This window comes from Prunus persica, chromosome G7 (assembly GCF_000346465.2).
Source record: "Prunus persica cultivar Lovell chromosome G7, Prunus_persica_NCBIv2, whole genome shotgun sequence".
NCBI lineage: Eukaryota > Viridiplantae > Streptophyta > Magnoliopsida > Rosales > Rosaceae > Prunus > Prunus persica.
This window is the reverse complement of record NC_034015.1, coordinates 7,814,395-7,841,086: the sequence shown is the minus strand read 5'-3', so window position 1 is coordinate 7,841,086 and position 26,692 is coordinate 7,814,395. Positions and strand designations below refer to the sequence as shown.

At 36.5% G+C, this 26,692-nt stretch overlaps 2 protein-coding genes across 3 annotated transcripts; both read left to right on the top strand.

The window, feature by feature from the left end:
* LOC18769099 (condensin complex subunit 1) lies at positions 3,818-13,100 on the top strand. 2 transcript variants are annotated; one of them, XM_020569395.1, is made up of 17 exons: positions 3,818-4,376; positions 5,032-5,354; positions 5,535-5,695; positions 5,804-6,986; positions 7,147-7,338; positions 8,055-8,693; positions 8,834-9,010; positions 9,480-9,547; positions 9,653-9,875; positions 9,958-10,057; positions 10,174-10,289; positions 10,370-10,427; positions 11,133-11,284; positions 11,360-11,561; positions 11,925-12,089; positions 12,166-12,259; positions 12,815-13,100. In XM_020569395.1, exons 1-17 carry the CDS (start codon positions 4,244-4,246, stop codon positions 12,816-12,818), a joined length of 3,990 nt encoding a protein of 1,329 aa, XP_020424984.1. In that variant the 5' UTR covers positions 3,818-4,243; the 3' UTR covers positions 12,819-13,100. The 2 variants fall into 2 exon arrangements, with proteins under 2 accessions (XP_020424984.1, XP_020424983.1); XM_020569394.1 differs by having other exon boundaries at positions 11,919-12,089.
* LOC18769310 (cystathionine beta-lyase, chloroplastic) lies at positions 19,797-26,374 on the top strand. The gene is made up of 13 exons (XM_007201950.2): positions 19,797-20,054; positions 20,370-20,562; positions 20,637-20,749; positions 21,176-21,246; positions 21,352-21,443; positions 22,368-22,455; positions 22,533-22,644; positions 24,624-24,720; positions 24,801-24,882; positions 24,965-25,082; positions 25,184-25,291; positions 25,372-25,474; positions 25,876-26,374. Exons 1-13 carry the CDS (start codon positions 19,986-19,988, stop codon positions 26,049-26,051), a joined length of 1,422 nt encoding a protein of 473 aa, XP_007202012.1. The 5' UTR covers positions 19,797-19,985; the 3' UTR covers positions 26,052-26,374.

Genomic DNA, 26,692 nt, shown 5'->3' with positions numbered 1-26,692 from the left:
TTGGGGGAGTAGTTGTTTCTATAAATCAAGGTATAGAAGACAAGACTGAACTCTGGCATCATAGGCTCGGGCACATAAGCCAGAAAGGGTTGTAAGAATTACACAAGCAAGGCCTGTTAGAAGGTGTGCCATCTTGCAAACTATACGTGTTGTGTTTTAATGTCATAAAATGATGGACTCCTAAGAATTGCCCACCGCCTTTTTAATAGTCCAAAACACCTTTCAATGACATTCCTTGCACTTGAATGTTTCATATTAAAAAGCTCCGCCGGTGATAAAAGGTGCAAGAAAACCTTTTCCATTTGTATAGCCACCATCAACTAAATAGTAATAACCTATTGTTAAGAAGAAATTCAAATGTTATATTTTTATTTTTCTCATAATTTAAATGATAAGAAGTTCAATTTACTTAATAATTTTTTTGAATATTACCATTAGAGACTTTCAATCTATTTCTCCTAGTCACAGCATCTCTAAGGATTCTCCCATCGTGTGCGGAACCCTCCCATCCGGGCAAAACATATATAAACTGCATGTCCGGAGAGCATACTCCCAAAACATTTGTTGCTATTTCATTTTTCCTTGTTCTATACCTTGGTTTATCCAATTCTGGTACACGCACCTTAATATATGTTTCATCTAGTGCTCCTAAGCAATTCTACATTATAATAGATGACTAAATTAATAATGTGTTAAAATATAAAAAAAACTTTTAATAAAAATTGTAATAATGCAACAAAATTACACACCTTAAACCACTTCCACTTTGGGTCCATTGAGATCTCAAGGATAGGCTCGGGTGTTTTCCCCCCAAAAATCCTTTTGGCATGGAATTATTGCTTTCAAACACTCATGAAAATATTTACTAATTGTTCGACCAGACCTACTAAAGTTGTACTTGATTGTGCGATTCTTAATATGGTGTGCAAGAATATGTAAAAACATTGCAATCATCTCCTCTACGGACACATTTCGAGTCGGTCGTAGTTGTCCTCTAGTGACAAGAATTTGACACAATTTATGAAATGATTGTCTAGCCATCCGTAGTTGGGCAATACATGTCACATCACTCTCATAAATTAGGACATATAGGTAATCTAATTGCTTATAGAATCTTATAACTGATCTTGAGGGACTTCTAAGGTGTTTTTGGAAATGAAACCAAGCATAGAAATAAGCAGCAGCACACGCAACAAATATGGTTTGAAGGTAGACAATCAATGCATTTAAGATAACATGTAATTTCTTCTTTGTGGACAAACTTAGACGAGCCATTTGCCTACATCACATACAAGAGAAAAAAATGTCATAAAGGACATCAATTGCCAAGCAAATAAAGAAATAAAAAAGAAAAAAAAACTCAATCAAATTATAAGACTAGAACACAATGAAAAATAACAACATGTATACACCAATTAATATTATGAAATGCAATTTGATAAGTGGCAGTTCGTACCAAATCAACATCTTTGTTATAGAAAGAACTAATAAATTTGCCATAAACTTCATCTCCTACCAGTCACAGAATGAAACCAAATAGATAAAAAATTCATGTAAATCTATTACATCACACCACCTACAAAATTATGTTCCTAATTATTAACTGACAAAGATAAGAACTATTTGAGCACTTACATTCTCTTACTTTGACTGAATGCATATTAACAAGGCGTATTATGATATAGGAAAGATAAGTCTCTTTGATATACTAATTATTTTTCCCATAAAAGCTTGTAAAACTCCGACTAGGACCCAAGAACAAGTTTAGAGAAAAAAAAAAGCAGAAAAAAAAAGAGCTCAGCACGAAAAAGAAAAAAAAAACCCAAACCTAAAACCCAAAAACCAAACCTGTAGCTCCTACTCAACAATGGCGAACTTATCATGGTATCCTTACTAAACCATAAAAATTCATCATCTACATATTATATTAATATTACCACAAGAATACGGAGGAAAAACAAAAGAAAAAAAACCAAAGAACAATGGGAAAACGAATACAAAATAATAATATTCAAGAAATACTAAGAACAACAACTAGAAAACTTGTAAGAAAGAAATCTTACCTGAGAATTCTTGAGCACGAAGAGGTGGTAGCTAGGAGAAGATGGCAGCAACTGAGAAAAAGAGAAGAAGGGATTTTTTTGACAGAACGTATTAGGTTTTGTTGGGTAATGAAAGAGAGTGGCAAATTTGGAATTTTGAAAAGTGTGTGAGGATATAATGGGTAGAAAAAAACGAATTCCTGATGGGTTGGTTCTCCCTGAATTAGATTACCTCCTCCCATTTAGGAATTGAATTCCTCCAAAATTAGGAATTCAGGGCATGTTTACGTATCAGTAATGGAGAAAGTAAGGAATCAGATAATTTAGGAATCGGGGAACTACTGAATCGGTATGGGAAGAATCATTCCCATTAAGCTGTTTACTAAACATACGAAATTAGTAAAGGAATGGGGTTGATTCCCATTGTTATTGTTTACTAATTTTCATGAATCAGAATCCAAATTAATTTGATTACTAAAATGCCCTACACATTTTCACCACATCACATATATAAAATTCACCCAAAACCAAAAGCTATAGGAAAAGGGGTTTTGAATTAATGAGTAAGAGGGATAGATAGATAGATGGAGTGACTTACATAGTTTCTGCTGCTCCAGGGAGGCTGTGTTGTAACGTTATGGGTTTGAGTTGTTTGAACTCCTTCTGGCGTGTATTTTTATTTTTTTTAGGGTTTGAGTTATTTTGGAATTATAGTAAAGTGGTAAGGGTATTTTTGGAAGTTAATAAGAGAAAGCAGGAATGGGAATCGTATCGACTAGTCCCCCCTAGTCGATTTGATACCTAGTTTTGAGGGAATGTGATTAGGGATTTTGAGGTGGGGCCCACTTATTTTTTCATTCCTGATTGCAAGTAAACGCAGGGGAAGTCAGGAATGGAAATCATTCCCTTTCCTCCCATACCCATTACTGATACGTAAACATGCCCTCAATTCCTAATTTTGCATGAGCCCCACTTACTTTTTCAATTCCTTGATGTGAAGTAAACACAGGAATCCTCAAAAGTGGAATTCAATTCTTGATTAGTAAACACACTATAGAAGTAGTGGAACGATTTTTATTCAGTAATCCTATGCATAAGGCCATCTCCAACCTTTGGACTCAAACCCAAAATATTCCCCCAAACCTCTCCCAACCCAAGAAAAGGAAGGACCCAAAATTTGAGAAAATCCAAATTTGGACCCAAATATAGGTCCAAGTATTGCCTGGACCCAATACTATTCACTGGGCCCCACGTTGAGGTGGCAGAGCCCATGTGCTTCTGAAAAATGGTGGGACCCGCGCTGGTTACTGAAATATGATGGGCTTGTCTGTGGCATGGGCCACGTGTCGACACTAGAAGCTAGAGCCGTTGGGCTTTGGCTATTTCCCTTTTTTTTTATTTATAATCAAAATAGTATCACTGGGGCCCACATGTTGGGTGTTTCCAGCTCAAAGAGCTGTTGGATTTCAAATAATCTTTTTTTTTATTTTTAAATTCTAATAGTAATTTTAAATTAACGATCTAGATTAAATCTAAGTTTTTTATTTATTTATGTTGCGTGTTTTTTCTATGTTGTGTGTTTACTTTTGGAATAAAATTAAATTTATGAAATTTCAATTTTTTTTTAGATCAAATTGTTCAAAAAATTAAATTATGATGTTATTTAAAAAGATTAAATGAAGAAAAGTTATCCATAAAAAAAAATTAGACTTAAACCATTCTTAAACAATTTAATAAAGTTGCGGACTTAAAATTTGAGTCCGTATGGTTGGGAGAAAAAACAATTTGAGTCCGAGCAAAACCCAAATAGTTACTTTTTGAAAAGGGAAAATTTGAGTTTAGCCTTCATGAGTTGAAGAAGGCCTAAGAGTAATTTCACAATTTGAAATTGAAAAAAAGAAAAAGAAAAAAAAATAACCGAAAGTCAAATGAAGGGAAATTACACAAACACCACCTCATAAATTTTTTCACAACTAATCACCAACTTAGCTGGTATGCCATGTGGCAGCTAAGCATTTGGCTCCTTACTATGCCCAAAACCGGTATGCCACGTGGCGTAGCCGCGGGGGTATTTGTAGGTTTTTTTCTTCAAAAAAGTCCCGCTCGTTCAAACATTTTCACTTCCATTTGAAATCTGTGGAGTGAGAGAGGAGCAAATTAGAAAAAGCAAATAGCGTAGAGAACTTCTCAGTCTGTGTGTTATGGCTCCTTCCTTTGTGTTTCCCCAAAGCCTGAGAGCTTTAGAAGAAGAACACGAAGACAATCGCCTCTACGCTCGGAACCCGCTCGACATCGCTTCTCTTCGTCCCTCTGAACTCGAAGAGTTCGTCAAAGGTATCTCCCTCTCTCTCTTCCTCACGTAGTTTCACTAGTCCTGCTTTTTAAAGAAATTGATGTGCATAAGAAGTGGATCCCTCTCCTATAATTTTCTGGTTCAGTTAATTCTGAATGTTTAGCATTTGGTCACCTCAAAGTGTCAAGTCAACCAAGTAGATGCTGATTTTATTGTTAAGGAAACCATAGAAAAAGGTAAAGTGTGGTGGAGATTAGTAAGAAAAGCAGAAACATTTGAAATTCAAACTGAATTCAAGAACATTGAACCAACGGAATGGATTTAGCTGAATTTTGTGTTTATGTGCTGAATTTATTTATTTTAACAAATACATTTTTTTTCCTGGGTTTTAAGCAAGAATCATTGTAAGTATTGACTTCCTGGAGTTAGAAATTCACATTTTTTTGGCTATATGGAAAATTGATGTATCTGCTTGCAAAACCATTGTATGCATTGCTTCTTTTTTATTTTCTTTTTAATTCTAATAGGGAAGCAGGACTGAGAATGCGCGTATTCTGATCCCAAATATAAGAGGACAAACAGTCAACTGTATTATCTGATTTAAAATGAAATACTCTAATTACAAGAACAACTAAGTATGAGGATATTAAAATTTTTTGCAGTTCTTGAATTTTTCTTCCCTTGTGGCACCAACAGGCATATCCTTTGATCTCTCCGATAAGGAGCTATTTTGTATTGAAGAGCAAGATGTGTTTGATCGTGTGTACTCATTGATTCGGGGTTACAATAATCTACCCCCATCTTGTAAGGTTAATCTTCTAGAGAGTCTTCGGTCCAATCTCAGTGTTCTCCTCCCAAATGTTGATTCACTATCACGGGTTTCTCAAGGTCAGGATGATGTCACTCCAGTGCTGGATCGGGTTGCATCACATCGTAATGCTTTTAAAATCTACACATTCTTCCTCCTTACTGTTGTTCTCACTGAGGAGTCCAACATCAATTCCAACAACAATGTGAAGGTGTTTTCTTTTTCCTACATATCTCTTTATCTCACTCTCTATTTGTTTCTACTACTTTAACACGGTACATGTTGTTTGCAAGCATGCACACATAAATTTAAATGTTATAAACATGTATATATTGAGTGCGATATTGCCAGTTTTTGTGCCAAGATGTTGAAGCCTTTTGCTTGGACTTAGGTCACAGCAAGTACCAGGAAGAAGCATCCTAAGAACACATGGAATTGGGAGCCACAAAGAGGCCGCATACTTAATTTGATTGCTAATTCATTAGAGATCAAGCTTGCCTTGCTCTTTGGTTCATCAGGCTTGGAAGAAAATTTTATTTCGTTCATTGCCAAGTAAGTTGGACTTACTACTGCAAGTCAATCAGATTTAGTTTTATATATTTTCTTTCGGGTTAATTACAAATTGATTTTTTTTTCCCTTCCTGATTTGGGGTTTTGTAGAATTGCATTTTCTCTGTTTGAGAATGCTGCGCTTTTGAAAGACACTGACACAAAAGATGCTTTGTGTCGTATAATTGGGACTTGTGCCACAAAATACCAGTACATGGCACAATCATGTGCATCGATCATGCATCTAGTTCACAAATATGATTTTGTTGTTACCCACATTGCTGACGCGGTTGCTGGGGCAGAGAAGAAGCATGCAGATGGAAGTCTAGCCAGTTCTCTTATCAGAGAAATAGGGAGGACGAGTCCAAAAGACTACATCAAGGACACTGTTGGGGCTGAAAATGTTGGTCGGTTTTTGGTGGAACTTTCTGATCGGCTACCTAAACTGGTGTCTACCAACATTGGCCTCATTGTCCCACATTTTGGTGGGGAATCTTATAAGATAAGGAATGCTCTTGTTGGGGTTTTGGGAAAGCTTGTTGCCAAGGCTTTTCAGGATGTTGAAGGTGAAGTGAGTTCTAAATCTGTTCGTCTTCGAACCAAGCATGCCATGTTGGAAATTTTGCTTGAGCGGTGTCGAGATGTTTCAGCTTATACAAGGAGTCGGGTTCTTCAGGTTTGGGCTGAACTATGTGAAGAGCATTCTGTTTCAATTGGCTTGTGGAATGAACTTGCAGAAGTTGCTTCTGGGAGGTTGGAGGATAAGAGTGCAATGGTTAGAAAATCTGCACTAAATTTGCTTATTATGATGTTACAGCATAACCCATTTGGTCCACAACTTCGAATAGCTTCGTTTGAAGCAACCTTACAACAGTACAAGAACAAGCTGAAAGAGCTTGAACCAGATATATCTTCAGAAAGTGAAAAGAACAGGTCACCATCTGATGATTGTACTACTGGAGATAGTGAGGTTGATGATGCAGATGCAGATGTGACTAAGGAGCAGCAGGACAGTTTGCCTGATAGTTGCTTGCCTGATATGGAACAACATATAGTGCAGAAAGATGGCTCTGTGCCTGATGTAGGGAACTTAGAGCAGACTAGGGCCTTGGTAGCATCACTTGAGGCTGGATTAAGGTTTTCAAAGTGTATATCTGCCACAATACCAACACTTGTTCAATTGATGGCATCGTCTTCTGCGACTGATGTTGAGAACACAATACATTTGCTAATGAGGTGCAAGCAGTTTCAAATTGATGCCTCAGAAGCATGTCTCCGTAAGATGCTGCCACTGGTATGTTTTTATTTTAACTCAAGCTCTAGAAATAATGATGCAATGTTTTATTTGGGTCAAGAATTTTCCTATTTGTTCAATCTCGATTAACAAACTCTAGATTTGATTGTTGGCTGGTTCATGAGATGTATAGGATCCTAAATGTGTCTCGGCTTTGTAGGTATTTTCTCAAGACAAATCCATCTATGAAGCTGTGGAAAATGCTTTCATTACAATTTACATAAAGAAAAGCCCAGCAGAAACAGCCAAGAATCTTATGAATCTTGCCACAGAATCAAATATTGGAGACCTAGCTGCTCTTGAGTTTATAGTTGGTGCTTTGGTGTCTAAAGGTGATATATCCACTGGTGCGGTATGTCCTTTTCAGTTCTCACAGTCTTGCTTAAGTTTGTTGAAAGCTTCTATTTATGTGATAATAATTTTTTTATTTTGCATGAAAAGATACACATGTTCTTGATGTTTTCAGCTTGCCAAAATTGACTCTACTATGGGTCTAAAAAGATCAGTTTAGGCAAGTAGAAGTGAAGCCAAGTATTTTCAAGTAAATTATAAAATTGTTTTGGTGGCGTGCTTGTAATACCTGGGTTAATATAAAATGTCAACTAAGCCAAATATTAAACATGTAAAACTTTATGACTCGGTTGACATTTTAAATAAAGTGATTTTAATAAAGAAAAAAGGGTTTTCCATTCCCCCTTACCAAGTGGGTTCTTATAAAAACTTTGTAGTAGGCTTGCTATCATGTGCAGCTACATTTTCCCTGCATGGTTTAGTCTAAACAAGCAAGTATATGCATACACATAAAATGGAATCCGATTGTGATTTCCACAGTTAGTACAGATAAGGAAAAACAGATTCATACCAAAAGGCAACCTCAGTATCTATTTTAGAATACGGGTCTATGTTATTTTTTCACATGTTTCAGTGGTGCTTCTCAGTCAACTCAGTTTTGAAACCTTTCATACCAATTTTTAAAAGCCAAAAATCTCTTCTCAGTGTTGAAATCTCTTATTCTGTCTCCCCATTATTTAAAGAGCCAACTTTCTTACTAGGTGTTTGTTTTTGCAGATATCAGCATTGTGGGATTTCTTTTGCTTCAACGTAAGTGGAACTACTGCCGAGCAAAGTCGTGGTGCGTTGTCTGTCCTTTGCATGGCAGCAAAATCATCCAGTATAGTTCTTGGCTCTCATTTACAGGACATTATTGATATTGGGTTTGGTCGTTGGGCTAAGATGGAACCTTTACTTGCTAGGACAGCATGCATTGCTCTCCAGAGATTGTCTGAAGAAGATAGGAAAAAGTTGTTGTCTAGTAATGGAAGCCGGGTTTTTAGTATTTTAGAGAGCTTAGTTACTGGGTTTTGGCTTCCAGAAAACATATGGTATGCTGCTGCTGACAAAGCCATAGCTGCTATATATGCAATTCATCCAACTCCGGAAATTTTAGCTTCCAATCTAGTGAAGAAATCCCTAAGTTCTGTATTTGAATGTAGTGGGGGTGAGGAGTTGCAGAGTGAAATCACCAGTGGTAGTGCTGTCATACTTACCACAGTTCAGGTTGCAAAACTTAGTAGATATCTCTTTGTCATAAGTCATATTGCCATGAACCATCTGGTATACATTGAATCATGCCTTCGGAAAGTTCAGAAACAGAAAATTCGGAAAGAGAAGACAGATACTGATCAGCACGGTAACGGTACCCCTAAGGTGAGATTGTTTTTTATTAGAATCATCAATGAAATAGAGTACTGTTATTAGCAACTATTCAGTATTCTTTTCCAAATTGATCGGTGCTATAACATATATTGTACATTTAAATGTTTTTCTTCTTTGGTGCCATCCTACAGGAAAATGGTATCAATGCTGAGCTTGGACTTGCTGCTTCTGAAGATGCACTACTTGACACACTCTCTGAAAAAGCAGAAAAGGAAATAGTTTGTGGGGGTTCCACTGACAAGAATTTGATTGGACATTGTTCACAATTCTTGTCAAAACTTTGTAGAAATTTTAGTTTGATGCAAAAGGTGATTCCCCTGCTTTTCTTTGCTTTTCCACAACACTTGAATTTATGATCAAATTCTTTATAATTCAGTCATTACCCTCACTCCTACCCAAAAAGAAAAACAGAGGATTGGCTACTAGTGTATGTGGAAATGGAAATTTCTTTTGTTTTCTACGACATTTGAATTATGATAATGAATTCATCCTTTAATGTTTAGTCAATATAAGAAAAATACCTTTCTGGAGGTGTTGAACATATAAGATCATATGTATTAATTTTTATTTTTAATTCCAAAAACTTTGGATGGATGTCCTGTATATAGTTACAATATAGTATGTGTGTATCTATTATTATTATTATTATTAAAATTTAGACAGTACAAACTGCACTTCTTCTGTATAGTTTGTATGTTCCTAGTTATATCTTTTTTCTTTCTTTTTTTTTCATTTATAACTAATTCAATAGATTGACTAACTGTCATATCCTTTCAGTACCCAGAACTACAAGTTTCTGCAATGCTTGCTTTATGTCGGTTTATGATTATCGATGCAAATTTCTGGTGAGATATCTCTCTCTCTCTCTCTCTCTCTCTCTGTATGTTGGTGGGCATGGATTTATTTAGAACATTCAAACATGGTCTCTGACTTGTAAGTGTAATTTCCAGTGATGCAAATCTTCAGCTTCTCTTCACAGTTGTGGAGAGTGCGCCATCAGAAATTGTTCGTTCTAATTGCACTATTAGTCTTGGAGACTTGGCAGTTCGGTTCCCTAATCTGTTAGAACCATGGACAGAGAATATGTATTCCAGGTTACAAGACCCTTCAGCTTCTGTTAGGAAGAATGCTGTTTTGGTGCTTTCACACCTTATACTAAATGACATGATGAAGGTTTGAGAGGCTTGGCAATACTGCTTCTTCTTTTTATTTTGCTATGATAGGTGGTCTCTAATTTTGGCTATTTCTTGATCAGGTTAAAGGCTACATAAATGAAATGGCTGTACGATTAGAAGATGAAGATGAGAGGATTTCAAATCTGGCAAAACTGTTTTTTAATGAGTTATCTAAGAAAGGTAAACTTTGATATGCATCCAGTTACTCTGTTTTGACACTATCATTTATCTCTTGTTCTTGTGGAATTTCCTTCTAGATAAAGAGTAAGGTTTTTCCACCACAATTTTTGCTACAGGTAGCAATCCTATATATAATCTGCTTCCAGATATACTTGGAAAGTTATCCAACCAGAATCTGAAGAGAGAGTCCTTTTGCAACATCATGCAGTTCTTGATTGGTTCCATCAAGAAGGTACAATTTATTTCAGTTTGGTTCCTTTAGCAATTATTTGTTTCCTATTAAGGTATTATGTTATTTGGGTATTTCTCCAGGACAAGCAAATGGAAGCTCTTGTTGAAAAGCTTTGCAATAGGTTTAGTGGAGTTACAGGTATTTATTCCCCCTTTTTTGAAAAAATATTATGATTTGGTAGTTCTTTTTGTGTTGCCAATTTTGAACTTATGGCAGTCATACAATTTTGGGTGCAAAATGATAATGACCTTTATTTGTGTTAAGCATATGCTTAGTGTATAGCATTATTTGTTCATCGCAAGTTTTCAGATTGACCTCGTTGACTGTTCCTGATGAGATGGTGATTTGTGAAACCTGGTTTTTTCAGTTTTCCTTTTGGTTTGTTTTGTTTAAAAGAGGTGTGCGTACTTAAGTACGGACTTCATCAGCTATGTGTGATGCTTATTCCCCTTCTATTTGTGGGCTGCAGGGCCTTCTAGAAAGTTGAAGGGAAAATAAACTGTAGTATGTTTATTATCCACGTCTGTTTGAGTCTTATTTCCACAAGACAAAGCTTAGTAATGATATTCCAAGACCAGAAGGCTGTTATGCTGTATTCCCTGGTTTAGTTGATGCAGCTTGTTATATGTAACATCATGCCTAGGATATGGAAGCTACTAACACCCTATCTGTAATTATTGTTTTCTGAAATGTCAGAGCAACTTTTTTTTCGTGTTTTTCTTCAACAATTGAAGTCTGTTCCCAATGCTGTCTTAGGAAATTGAGTTATTGTTGATGTTTTCCATTACTCAAATTTCTCACTAAAGGTAGAATTTTTGCTTTTGGGCCACTTTATTGCTGCAGATATCAGACAATGGGAATATATTTCTTATTGCCTCTCTCAGCTGGCATTCACTGAAAAGGGAATGAAAAAGCTCATAGAGTCATTCAAGACATATGAACACGTCCTATCGGAGGATTCTGTGATGGACCACTTTAGAAACATAATAAGCAAGGTATTGAATCGTCTCCTCTTATAGAATTATCAAATCTTCTTTAGTTCTCTTTTTCTTACAATTGTTCTGAAACAGGGCAAGAAGTTTGCAAAACCAGAAGTTAAAATGTGCATTGAGGAGTTTGAGGATAAGCTGAACAAGTTACACTTGGAAAAGAAGGAACAAGAAGTGACAGCAAGAAATGCCCAAATTCATCAACAAAAGATCAGCAGCATGAAAAGTTTTGTGGTTACCAGCAATGCCGGTGACGCTAGTTCAGAATCCGATATTTCTGAAGGTTAGCGCAATCAATTTATGCTTAATCAAGTTACTGTGATAACCAATGGAATTGGAATATAATTATAAGCATGAAATCAACTTATGCTTGGTGTTGATTATGCTTTGGTGCTCTAATATGGAATTATGATAATTTCTGAAGAAGGTTCTGATTCTGAGGATCAAACATGATAGTTGGTCCTTCCGACTCCACAGTTTATCAAGGTGTTCAAGATTTTAGGATTGTTATACTCTTTGATGGATGTCGTTGCTGTGGCATGCTGAACTCAGTGGATGTCGTACTAAAGAATTTGTTCCATGCATGTTTTATGCTTCTGAATTTCTGTGGTTAGGGTCTAACCTTGGGTATTTGGTATAGAAACAGATGGGGAAGTCGTTGATCCTTCTATTGAAGGGATGACCAAGTCTGTGGATGAAATGTCAAAATCTAGACTTGTTGAGTCAGAAGAATATTCCGGTACTTCTAGTGAGTTGACAGAATCAGAACCAGGGGATATTGAAGTTCAATCGCCAAATGTTAACATAAGAGGTAGTTTAAGTAAGCATCGTAGCTTTTTCTTAACGCAGTTGTATTGTACATTTGTTCTAAACTGATGATATGACAGGGGCCTCAAAATCCAAAGCCAAGAAAAGCAACGCGAAAGATAAAAGAGGTCATATTTCTGCATCCACAAGAAGTAATATCAGGACAAAGCAAAGGTATGATTTTTTTGTGTTTGCTCTGTCGTTGCATGTGGTTGATGATGTATTCTCAAAAGCACATATTCATTTTAGTAAATCAAAGCAGCTTTCTTGAAGATCGATGTTAAGTTTTTCTATATAAAACACACACACACATATTTAACATATGTACATTAATAATTTTATAGTCAAGATGTAAGCATATAAGGATCGAGAATATAAATTGTGAAATTCATCAAATAAGCCATGACTGGAAGGATATATTCTCTTTGCACCCATAGCTTTCAGTTTAAGGAATGAGTGTTTAATTAGTGATATGACATAATGCATAGAATTGCTTGCACGGCTAGCTTGCTACTATTCAAATTGATTGGTTCAAAGCTTGGAAACTAATAGTGGGGATAGTTAAAACATTTCGACGGATTCTTTGTTTGCATTTAAGTGAGAAAAACACTTTTACAGGGTAGCCATATAATAATGAAGAAAATGATCGGCAAAAACGCTTTTTTGAAAGTTCAAAAAAAAAAAAAAAAAAACATAAGGGACATTTAACATGTCTTTATCATTTTGCAGGTAGAGTTGTGCAGAGTGGGTTTGGATGAATCATTCTTCTGAGCAGAAGCAAGAATCTCTTTTGCAGTTGAGTTGCTTGAAGTGTATGTAATGTTTAGGGTAATATTTTGGCTGCATTAGCACAAACACAAACATAACCAAAAAGAAAGAAACAAGATAACCAAATTTGTGTAAGGTAACGGCTATCTGGAGAGATGATCTTTTGTACAACCAAGCTAGCTCTGCTTGATTCTTGTATAGACGAGTGAAGTCTTATATAATTCACTACTACTAGTCTTATTTGAGATCTCAGCCTACCACAAAATAACATGATTCATAAGTATCCCCATTGTGATTTTGCTACTAGGCAGCACGAACATTAGTTGCTGATATGATACAAAAAATCCTGTCAACAAAAGGATCAGAACCGGATGATATTTTCAAATGCGGCATTTGAGAAACAAAACAAAATGATGGAATTGTTAAATTTTTGACAAAGAAGTGGAAATTGCTATTGAATTAATTTTTGTGGATTTATTCAACAACCCAAAAGCTTGGTTTATATTTTTTAGGGCTAAGAGCACTTTCACCCATGGTGCCATAGCAAAGGGTAAGGGCAGGCACTATTCACATGAATAATGTCTGCCATAGCAATATTTTTTTAGCTTTTCCACCCATTATCATGGCAATCCAAAGACAATTACTATTCACATGGGATTAATTTTATTTTGATGTATGAGATTAATAATAATAATAAATTGCTAGGTATGTATGAAAAAAGATTCTTAATTTTTTGACGTTAGTGCCCTCAGGTAATGACTCGGGCTGTTCTTGCCTTTGGGCCTGCCCAATCTTCGTGGAGCCCGCCATCTGCTCAGGCTGGATTTGTGTGGTGGAGTGGGTTTCTTCAACCCAGGGGGGTGCTTTTGCCTAGGTTGGACTCTGCAGTGGAAGTGCTCTAAGTGGGAGGTTTTTCTTTGCTGGATGGTATTCAGTTGAAAGGATTTCCAATGTGTATAGTTTTTCCCCTCTTTTGTAAGTTTCGTGCTTTTTTAAGCTTAGAATGAAGTTCAGTGTTGACCACAAAAAAAATAATTTAACAAGCCAAAAGCCAATTCACCATGCTTTCTTTAATGAGATAGATGTTGTGGGGAGGCATCGCCCAGCCCTAAAATTTTGGGTCTGGTTCAAGCCTTTTCGAAATTTTTTTTTTTTGGGACTGGGTCGAGGTTTGAAAGGAATCAGCCCGAGCCGCCTATTGGACCAACCTAAGTGGGCTTTTTAGGCTAGGCCACCCATTGCCCTTCTTTTTTTTTTTTCCTTCTGCTAAACTATCTTTTTGCCCCCTTAACTATGTCATAATTGTTAATTTGGCCCCCAATCGATTTTGTTGGTTAATTAGGGATACAAACTACCAACTCTTCTCCACCTAGTTTCACAAAGTAAAACCCTAGAGGTTATTTTATGCAGATTTATCTACTAAGAATCTTGAGTATCCTTGTTAAAATTCTAAAGTGTTTTTGGGTTTGTCTTTGGTTGTGCAAGACTTTGACAACATATAGTTTAGGCTAGGCTTCATTGTATCTACATGGCTTATTTGCTTAACCTCTTTGCACACAAGTTGTGAGGGCAAATAAAGTATGAAAGATAGTGTATTCATACACACCTTGAAGCATCCATCCTCTCATTACCATTCATTCTTAAACACTTCTTCTGTAAGCCATTCCCACAATATTTGTCAACACAAATATCTAAGAAAAACTCAGGACATATTGTGATGTGCATGCTGTATTAAGCATGCTACTATATCTAATACAGTAATAACATATTGTGATGTGCATTCTGGTGTTGCATAGGTTGGGCGAATTGTTTGTTAGGTGCATATTGAGAGCATTTGTCGAGTGTTGAATCATAATGTTGAAAAGCTTGAACTCAAGTCCAGCGGTGAGAGGTGTTAGCGAGATTCTAGTGTAATTAGGAGATTTACTTCCTAATATATTATGATTCTATTTATTTCCTTTTGTATAGATATTATGTAATTAGGACTTTATCTTAGTTTCCTAGTATAACCCTACTAGGGTTTGTAGTCTTGTATTATAAATACCTCATTTTGGAGAATGAAATATAATATGAAAATATTCTACCACTTTATATGACATGGTATCAGAGCAAACTTTTCTAGTGATCTGTGTGTTGTGCCCACCCGTATTCTAGCCCCATATTTTTTCTCTACCTGTGCCGTGTGTTACCCCCCTCTGGGTTTGTGAGTTGTGTTGTCGTGTTCATGTCATTCCTATTTTCGTGCATCTACCGTATTTGGCCTTTGTTGTGTTCCGCTGTGTACTCTGCTGTGTTCATACCTCTACTGTCTTCGTGCATCTACTGTATTTATGCCTCTATTGTGTTCCATTGTATACTCTGCCGTGATCTGTTGAATTTCTGCTGCAATTATGGGTGATAACTCCTTTGTTGGTGCTGTTGCTACTGCTTCTAGGTACTGGCTCCAATACTTGGATGATTAATATTGGTGCTTCTGATCATATGACTTATGATGCTACATTTTTTGATCAGTTATCTGGTAACACCCGTGACCTATACATAATTACTGGCAAGGGCATAATCTCTCTCACTCCTACTCTGTCCTTGTCTCGTGCATTACTCGTTCCCAATATCCATTGTAACTTGTTGTTTGTTGGCCGATTACTTGATACATTTAATGTTTCTGCTACTTTCTATCTTACACATTGCTCTTTTCAGGATCTCAAGACTTGCGAGATGATTGGGCATGGTAAACGGATAGGGGGGTTATATTATTTGACATTTCCTTATGCACCAGTTCGTGATCGTATCGTTCATACTGTTCAAAGTTGCAGTGTCAAGGACAAACAACAAATTTGGTTATGGCATCGTCGCTTGGGACATCCGTCGTTCGGCTACCTTAAGCGTCTGTTTCCATCTTTATTTCGCTCTTGTGATGAATCCAGTTTTAAGTGTGAGACATGTATTTTGGCCAAGAGTCATCGTACTGTATTTCCTTTGAGTGAAAGTAAAGCTGCAAAACCTTTTGATTTAGTACATTCGGATGTATGGGGACCGCTCGTGTGACTTCTAATGGTTTCCGTTGATTTGTTACTTTTATTGATGACTGCACTCGCCTAACATGGGTGTATTTGATGAAGAATAAATATGATGTTGCTTATATTCTTCCTGAATTTTGTGCCATGGTGTCTACTCAGTTTCATGATTGAGTCAAAGTGTTTCGGACTGATAACGGAGGTGAATATGTGAATAATCCCCTGACCCATTTTTTCCGTAATCGAGGCATTATCCATCAAACTACTACTCCATTCACTCATCAGCAGAATTGTGTGTCTGAACGCAAAAATCGTCAGTTACTTGAAGTTGCTCGCTCCTTTCTATTGGACATGTCTGTTCCCCATCATCTTTGAGGTCATGGTGTTTTGGCCGCAACCTATCTGAATAACCGTACTCTTAGTCGGGTTCTTGATTTCAAGACTCCGCTCGATGTATTGTGTGCCCATACTTCTTCGGTCTCTGTCTCTAAGTTGCCTCCGAAGGTGTTTGGGTGTGTTGCCTACGTTCATGTTTACTCTCATCAACGGAGTAAACTGGATCCATGCGCTCTCCGCTGTGTCTTCATTGGTTATTCTACTACTCAGAAGGGTTATAAATGCTATCATCCTCCTATTCAGAAGGTGCATGTTACTTTGGATGACTTTTCATAAAGAGGTACCGTATTATGTTTCTTCCTCCTCTCCAATTCAGGGGGAAATGAGGAGTAAATTGGAGAGTATCGAATTGCAGGATCTTGAAATTAGAGAAGTGGGTGAGGATAATACAAATGATGATCTCAGAGAGAAAATGACCGGTCGCACAAGTCTACAGCAAAAGAGGATGCACTCTGCCTAAAAATGACAGGTTGCCCAAATGGACACGACCGATCGCGTGACTCGATGCCTGACGATAATACACTCTGCCTGGAAACGACTGGTTGCCCAGAAGATAGCGACCGGTCGTGTGGCGCTGATCCGGGTGTTGAAAGGCTGGAAACGACCGGTCGCCCAGATGGGTGCGACCGGTTGCCCAGATGGGTGCCACCGGTCGCCTGGGTCAATTGATGCTATTCCATGTGTTTCCTACGAAGATGAGTTTGATACAGTACCCACATCTGACCTGCCATTGCCCCAGTCCAATTGTGATACTTAGTTAAGTGAGTTAATTTCTGATGATCTGTCTATGTCTACTTATTAATTACCTCCACGAACTACATGTGGGAAACCCAAAGTACAATATTCTCCTGATATACATGCAAATCGAAATATCCCATTAGCCATTATGTCACAACTCATCGTTTATCTAAGTCATATGTATCATATTTGTGTCAATTATCTAGTGTATATGTGCCAACTAAGCTGTATGATGCTCTATCTAATCCCAAATGGATGGATGCCATGAATGTGAAAATGGATGCCTTAAACAAGAATAAGACGTAAGATCTAGTTCCTTTGCCACAAGGGAAGAAAGCAGTTGGATGCAGATGAGTGTTTACTTTGAAGCATAAGGCTGATGGTTCCATTGATCGTTACAAGGCTAGATTGGTAGCCAAGGGGTATACTCAGACATATGGAGTGGATTATCTGGAGACATTTGCTCCAGTGGCAAAGCTCAATACTGTGCGTGTGCTTTTATCCCTTGCTGCTAACCACGATGGCCCTTATTGCAGTTTGATGTCAAAAATGCATTTCTATATGGCGACCTCCAGGAAGAGATTTACATAGATCTTCCTCCTGGTATTCATGTGACCTCTAAGGAGGGTGTTGTATGTAGATTGCGGAAGTCCTTGTATGGATTGAAGCAATCTCCAAGAGCGTGGTTTGGAAGATTTGCTACATCAATGAAGAAATTTGGGTATGTGCAAAGTAATTCAGATCATACTTTGTTTCTGAAGCGCCGCAAAGGTAAATTGATAGCTTTAATAATTTATGTTGATGATATGATTGTAACTAGAGATGATCAGACAGAAATACAGAGTCTCCATAAATATCTAGCGTCTGAGTTTGAGATGAAATCATTAGGTGACTTAAAGTATTTTCTCGAGATTGAAGTTGCCAGATCTAAGCATGGTATTTTCTTGTCTCAAAGGAAGTATATTTTGGATTTACTTGCAGAAACTGGAATGTTGGATTGTAAACCAATTGATACTCCGAGTGAACAGAATCACAAGTTGGGGTTATATCCTGATCAAATTCCTGCTGATAAAGAGCGCTATCAACGGCTTGTGGGGAAATTAATTTATTTAGCTCATATACGTCCTGACATTACATATGCAGTAAGTGTAGTGAGTCAGTTTATGCACTCACCTAGTGAAGACCATATGGGAGCTGTGACGCGTATTTTGAGATATATCAAAGTAACTCCTAGCAAGGGGTTAATATTTTCCAAGTATGGTCATACATATGTGGAAGGATACACAGATGCTGATTGGGCAGGTTCAGCTACTGATAGGCATTCTACATCTGGATATTTTACGTTTGTTGGTAGTAATCTTGTTACTTGGAGAAGCAAGAAACAAAAGGCGGTGTCTCGATCTAGTGCTGTGGCTGAGTATCGTGGGATGGGCCATGGCATATGTGAGTTGCTGTGGTTGAGGAGATTATTGAGAGATCTTGGCTTTGGACCTAAGAAACCTATGGATTTATATTGTGACAATAAGGCTGCGATTGCAATTGCACATAACCCGGTGCAACATGACCGTACAAAGCATGTGGAGGTTGATCGAAATTTCATTAAAGAGAAGTTGGATGCGAAGATTGTTTCCTTCCCGTTCATCAGTTCTGAGTATCAATTAGTCGATGTCCTTACAAAAGTTGTTTCTACCAGTAACTTCATCAACTCGCTTGACAAGTTGAGCTGTGCGACATCTTTGCTCCAACTTGAGGGGGAGTGTTAGCGAGATCCTAGTGTAATTAGGAGATTTACTTCCTAATATATTATGATTCTATTTATTTCCTTTTGTATAGATATTATGTAATTAGGACTTTATCTTAGTTTCCTAGTATAACCTTACTAGGGTTTGTACTCTTGAATTATAAATACCTCCTTTTGGAGAATGAAATATAATATGAAAATATTCTACCCACTTTATTTGACAAGAGGTTTGTTTGATAATCTTCACACGTTTTCGTATTTTTCATAAATTTTTATAATATTGTATTAATTGAATTGAATAGCTTATTGAGGCATAAATTATTAAAGTAGGAAATAAGCCTTTTCAAATTGCCACATAAATCAACAAACTTTAATTTGAAGAGTTTAATTTGTTACTGCTATTGCTCTAAGAGTATTCACAATGGTTGCTCAACAGTTCAATTTAATAAACTTTTTTTGCACCTATTGAACTGAAATGCAGTTTTATTTGATGTGGTGTAGTTTAATAGCTTACAATAATTAAATGTAACGAAAAAAAAAATTACGGCTACTTTACACTAATTAAATGTAATGGAAAAATTCGAAAGTGAAAAGTAATGTTGTTCATATGTCAATAAGAGAGAGGTATAAAGTTATTATGGTGGACGAGCTTATTGAAATGAATTTTATTTCAGAGTTCATTTTGTTAACATCTGAAATGAATTATTGATCATTAAACTGAAATATTGATCTCTAAAATGAATTGAACTTGACCACCACAAGTTAAAAGTCCAATTCATTGAAATAAAATTAAAATGACACTCACCATTGCAGATACTCTAATTATTTCATTTCCATTGTTGGCAAAAAAAAAAAAATTCATTTCCATTGACCGGAGGATAATCTCCTTTTGGGCACAAAAAAGAAAAATAAGGAAAAAAGAGAGTATATAATACAATTATGTAAAAAGGAACTTACCCTTGATTTTGGCCTCGATTCAGTTCAAACTGTTAAAAATAATAAATTGCAAAATAAAAAGAAAATAATAGTTCCAGTTCCACACGTGTGCACTGAAACAGTCACTGAAAGAGGAAAAAAAGGAGCGCATTGCAAATGGAGTCCGCGTAATAATCAGAGCACTTATATATATATAGAAAGTTGTAATTGACAATGGCGGAAACTGTTAACAGTTCCACCAACTCTAGCTCCTCTCACCAGAAGCACTGCCCTGAGCAAAACCCTAGCTTTCGCCTCTTCAACAACAATGGCCGCTTCTTCTTCTCTCTCTTTTAGGCCTCTCCTTAGCTCCCTCGCCACCGATCTCAACGACGTCGTAAGACTTTCCAATTTCATTCTTTTTAAATCTAATATTACTTAAATGTTTTCTGTTTGGAAGCTGAGAAAATGCAGGAAAAGAAACTCTGGCTGGGTTATTATAGTTGAGAACATCGTATAATTACCGAGAGGTTTTATAATTTTGAAGCTCTGCTTTGGTATATGTAATAGAAAGCCAATAGTATAGGACCGCAAGATTTGTATTTTAAAGTTAATAGTTTTAGTTTTGTGTTATGTTCTCGGTTTGCATGTACAATGTGGCGGATGGTTAAGATTGGTTTGAATTCGAGTTCTGATTGGTGGATTTTCGTAGGGTTTATCGCCTGTGAATTTAGTACCAAGCTTTGGGGATTCCCTCGTGAGTTTTGGGTTAAAAAAGGCAACAACGCTGAGGGGAAAGAGGTTGTTGTTGTCTGGAAATAAATTCAAAGTGAATTGTTCAGCTGACAGAGAGATGGATGTGAGCACTTCAGCTGTGGTTGATGGTGTTGCGGACTGCTTAAATGGTTTGTGCAGCTGTTCTTTTGTTGTTGAATTATCCTTAACAGTTCAGCTTGCTAATTTGTTGAACTGGACACAGAAATTGAGCTGAAAGAGCCTAGTATTTCAACAATTCTGATGAATTTCGAGAACAAGTTCGATCCTTACAATGCAATGAATACGCCACTTTACCAAACAGCTACTTTTAAGCAGGTAGCACACAGAGTAGAAGATAGAGACTCATTGCTAAATTTTGTGAAGTCATGATTATTCGTATTGTTGTAGTTGCTAGGGATTGCCAGGAATTTAAAATCATTTAAAGTTCAATGCTGCTCGGGGACACGATGTAATATTGTGATGAGCTTTCACTGTTAGGGGCTCAGGTCTTTATCAAACAAGTATTAGAAAGCAGAACCAAGAAACTCATTGTGAATATGTGTGAATGTTGGCATACTTTCCTTTTTAATCATTCTTCTTTGCATTTGAAAGAGGAATATTGTGACTGTCAAATGTATGCTTGTATCTGTGCTCAGCGGTATCTTGATTGCATGAGAAATCTCTCGCTTACACTATCTATGTCAGGTGACATTCTGTGACCGAGTTTCATATTAATGGTGTCTTCATTACTTTGTTATGCAGCCTTCAGCAACAGAAAATGGTCCTTATGATTATACCAGAAGTGGAAATCCCACACGGGATGCCTTGGAAAGGTCTGATTTTATTTGGTTGTATGCGTTGAAGTAGCTTTGAAAACTCTTTTTTTCTTCTTTCACAACATGTCTTTATTGTGAGTTTTTTTCTTTCTGTATTCTCAGCCTTTTGGCAAAGCTTGATAAAGCAGATCGAGCATTTTGTTTCACTAGTGGAATGGCTGCTCTGGCTGCTGTTGCTCATCTTGTAGGGACAGGTACTTTTTCAATTATAGTAGCATTTATATGTTATATAAATTAGTTAAGTTACCATACTTGAGTATGAGTGTTAATAAACATAAGTATAATGAAGGAATTTATGAAGTATGTAATATTTGATATCGCTACTTTGTCAATGGGCTCCCAATATGCCTCAACATGTTTCAGATACTCCAAATCCATGTCCAGCTGACTTGTTAGTAAATTTGACTATTGGATGCAACCTGGATAAGTGAAGGGTACTTGATAAGTATGCAAAGGGTTTTCTTATGCATATATGCAGAGGATTGAGGATTTGAGTGGTTTCTCAAAAGGTTAAGTGCGAACATGAAAATGAAACAAAACATATATAAGAAGGAAAAAAAAGGAAAACAAAATAATTCTTTATACTTATGTACACGTTTTTGTGTGGTTAGCCTAATAGAGGTAAAGGTTTTATGCCCAAGCTTGATCCAGACTAGTTGGTTAGAAGGTTTGGTTGTTTCTTAAAAAAGAAAAAAAATATACTGGCTTGAACTCACAACTTGCAAGTAAGAAACATTGACTTAACCACCGCTCTAAATATGTGTATTTGTTAATTATGAAAAATAATACATATATAAGTTAGGTTGAACCAGCCCTTGTACAGGATGATATAGGCCTAGCCCAAGATCATCCTGAAATCTGTCCACTCTGAACTCAAATAAAGCTGTGTCCCAAAGTTCTGGCCAATTGATTGGTTTTGAGCTGGCTAGGCAGGATTGAGAGTCAGTGTATGGATTCTTAGCAGTATATTCTATACTAATCATATGGGATAGACTATGGTTTGCTGTTAAGTCCTTACTCTGAGCTGGTTAGTTTTGTACAAGACTTCACAAATGAATTTCATTTCTTCATGGAAGTTGTCTGAATTTTATTGTAAATTGGTAATGATGTTGTTTTAGGTGAGGAGATTGTTGCCGGAGACGACCTGTATGGTGGTTCAGATCGGTTACTGTCACAAGTAATTCCAAAGACTGGAGTTGTGGTGAAGTTAGTATGCTTCTCTCCTGTTCTCATCTTCATTCAATTTAATTGAAATCTGAAATTATAATGCATTTATCTCTCAGACGAGTGAACACGAGTGATTTAGATGAAATTGCATCTGCTATTGGCCCCTGGACGAAGCTTGTGTGGCTGGAGAGTCCCACCAATCCTCGACAAATAATTTCTGATATTCGCGTAAGATGTCTTTAAACAAGCATTTTACTATTCTAGCAGGGACAAGCTCATAAGCAATGCATAATTTTTTATTTTTTTATTTTGTTTTATTCTGCCTATATTTGATGCTTGATTGTTGATGCCAGTCTAGGAATCCTTTCAGAGATTGTATTGTAAAATCTTGCAAAGCAATATAGTTTGGCATCTAAACAAGGTTTCTGTAAATTATAAACAGCGTTTTAGAAGTTGATATGTTGTCAGCATGCATAAATAGCCTTTTCCTAGGATAATAGTGAAAGTTTTGTTCTGATTGTGTTACAAAATTTGTGTACTGTTTAATCAAGTCCTTTGAACTTCATAATGTTTTTCTGTTCCCAGTAGTTTTAGTGATTGCTTTTCAGTTCATTGCAATTCTTGGTGAAATATATAGTATGGTCTCTTCTAATTTCTTCTGACACTCTGACTCTTCTACTCTTTGTGCTTATTATTGCTCATTGACCCCACTAGTGAAGTAGCTTAAGAACAACTTGTAACTTGCTTTGCATTCGTACATTCAGGTTGGCAGGCACCATGTATTTGGATCTTAAATTCATACCCAAATTACTTGTAGTTACTCAAGACAAGCAAGTAGTTACTAATTTGAGTATTAGGTCCATCCCTTGAAATTCTTAAAACTATAACATGACATTGGATATATAATCTAAAAATTTCATGCAGGATAGAGAAATAGCTATTGAAGATTTAATTTTATATGGTGCCTTCTAATTTCTTCTGGCCATCTTTGACTCTACTACTCTTTGTGACCTATTGCTCATTGACCCACTACCGAAGTATAAAAACTTGGAACTTTCATTGTGTTTTTAAACCAAGGTTCCATGCATTGGGATCCAAATTTATCGATATGATTACAAAATTAGTTGTAGTTACATAAGTAACCAAAGAAGCAGTCACTATGTTGAGCATTAGGTCCATCCTGAAATTCTTCAAACTGTAACTTGATGTGGAGACTGTAATTTCGCAACTTTCAGCAGGATAGCAAAATAGTCATCAAAGATCTAAAGTCTAAATGTTTGAGGCTTTTGGACTGATTATTTGGGCAAGAGCCTGTTTTTTTTATTTTTTATTTTTTCTGGCCTTCAAGTATGCTGCTAGGATCAACGAGTTCAAAATGATAATTAGTGAGTGTCATGGTTGCGTTCAGTCTCAATAGGGCCTGTTGCACCTCTAGTACGATGTAGGGCCTATTGGCTGTGTTTTGGAAACGTGTTTTGGAAGCAATTTTCAGTTTTCACCTGTTTTGATTCTTTGAAAAGACCACAAACAACATTTTGAGGTTTCCTGTTCTCTAACTTGTTTTAAGAAAGTTGTTTTCGTAACGGTTTTCTCAAACTCTTTTGGAAGTGTGTTTTGTTTTGCATGATTTTGAGAATACAAAAATATTTTCTGAAAAGAAACCAGTGAGGCCTTAACTTCTCTGATGACTAAGGGGTTAGAAGAGAAGTGTAAAGCTAGACATTTCGTAGTTGGACAACCTATTTAAGTATGTTGTGAAAAACAAAGGTAAATTTGTTTTATTAGAGCATTTCAGGGGTGGATGAAATAGCAGATGGGATATGTAAAATTCTGGTTTTAATGCTTGAAGAAGGGCTAAAGGAAGATAGCATGTGGGTTTGATATAAGTTTGAAATGAGACCCTTGGGCGACCATGACCAACCAAATGCAAAGGAATATAAAATAAGTTAGTGGCGAACTCTTTTTCTATATTAGTTTTGCATTGATGCTTGGCTACGTTGCTGATAGGTAAAGCAGTAGATTACACTATTACTCACTGTTTTATGTTTAGTGATCTTTGTCATTGACTCGATATCATCAAGTTTCTTGATCTTTGTAATAACTTTAGTACAGTTTCCTATTTTCTTTTCTTTTTTAACAAAATTTTGATGAGCACAATGAGCGTAAGTTTCTAAAGGCAAATTTGTTTCGTGTCTATCCGTTGATAGAAAATAGCAGAGATGGCTCATGCACATGGTGCTATTGTGTTAGTGGATAACAGTATAATGTCCCCTGTATTGTCACAGCCACTGGATCTAGGAGCAGGTAAAAATAGGACTTCCAAGCTTTTGCAAACTACACATCCTTTTGAGTTCTTACTAATTTATATTAGCCCATTCTTTCAGATATTGTTATGCACTCAGCCACTAAGTTTATTGCTGGACATAGTGATGTCATGGCAGGTGTTTTAGCTGTTAAAGGGGATAGGTGTGCCTCTTGCTCTATCTTTACCGTTGGTTTTATGTCTTGTATTTATACTTAACTTCCTACTTGTTTTCACTGTTAACAGCTTGGCAAAACAGCTATATTTCTTACAAAATGCAGAAGGCTCTGGGTTAGCTCCATTTGACTGTTGGATCTGTTTACGAGGAATTAAGACAATGGCCTTACGTGTTGAGAAGCAACAGGTGTAGTTTGCCTCATAGCATTCTATTTGTAGGATTTGATTTCCCCTAAATGATTGATCGTAATCTGTTGTACTATTCTGATGTGTCTGCACATTTGGCAGGACAATGCGCAAAAAATTGCTGAGTTTCTTGCTTCCCATCCACGAGTGACACAAGTTAATTATGCAGGGCTTGCTGATCATCCTGGACGTGCCTTACATTATTCTCAGGTATTGACCTTGATGGAATTGTAGATTCATAATGCTATTCATAATCTGTTCTTCTAGATATTTATATACACCTGTTTCAGGCAAAGGGTGCAGGATCTGTATTGAGTTTTCTGACAGGTTCACTGGCATTATCAAAGCATATTGTCGAGACTACCAAATACTTCAGTATAACTGTCAGTTTTGGTAATTCCTTCTCAATTTTCAGCTTTCCCAAGTCCGAAATTTTTGAGTGGTAGATAGTCAGTACTGTGGCCAAAGAGGTTATTTGTGTTTTCTTTGTCTGTGAATAGAGAGATAGGGGCAGAAGGTTTCCTCTAAAACTGATTTTGAAAGCCGAATGTGCTCATTTAGTACATGTGTTATGCGTTCGACAGTTCATGAATCAGTCTGTACATTGTATGACATGGTCTACAGTTAATATATTTTTTTGTTATGTATTTTTAGGCTTTTTTTAATTATTGTTACTATTATTACTTTTATGTATGGTCTATTAGTAGGTGAATCTTCAGTGTCAACTCTGTTGAGTGAAAATCACACAAAACAATTCTATTATTAAGCTGACCTATGATTTTTTATATGTACAGGAAGTGTGAAGTCTCTTATAAGCCTGCCCTGCTTCATGTCTCACGCAAGCATACCATCTGCAGTGCGCGAGGCCAGAGGTCTATCTGAAGATCTTATTCGTATTTCTGTGGGAATCGAGGATGTGAATGATCTGATTGCCGATTTGGACTATGCACTTAAAACCGGCCCTCTGTAGTTGCCTGAGGGAATCCAACTGGCAGTGCTTAATTGACATAAATGCATTTGCTTTGAAAGGGTTATAGAGCAATTGGTAGATGGAAATCTTATTCTGGGGTGCCCAAACAGTCACAGGAAGGACTTTTCCGTTTACTTAATTGACTACGAAATTATTAGTTGAGAATACATTTTAATTTAAATTTGAAAATGTGGGCTCTGTACATATGTTGGTAAATCAATCTTAAACATGATTTTCGAGATCAACGAAATGGAGTTAGTGCTCCTGCTTAACATAAATTTTCATGTTATCTAAAAAAGAAGCGGTATATTTCCTTTCCCTTCCCTTTCCCCTTATGTTCAATCTTCAATGTCATTTGTTGTGTTTTTAATTTCGGAAATTTGAATTGTTGCATAATAATTGCGGGTTTAAACATGGAAAACAAGGTCAAAATTGTCAAGATTTTTTGAGATTGGTAACTCAAATACAATGAGAGCACAAAGGGTTGGTGGCTGAGAGTAGAGATTTATTTATTTAGAGAGATTTCTTTTAGGGAAACAAATATATTGTTTACGATCAAATCCAGTGAGCACAATTGGAAATCTATATTTCATTAATGTACTGGTTGGGAAGGGTGATTTTGCCTGCTAAGCTAGTTTAGA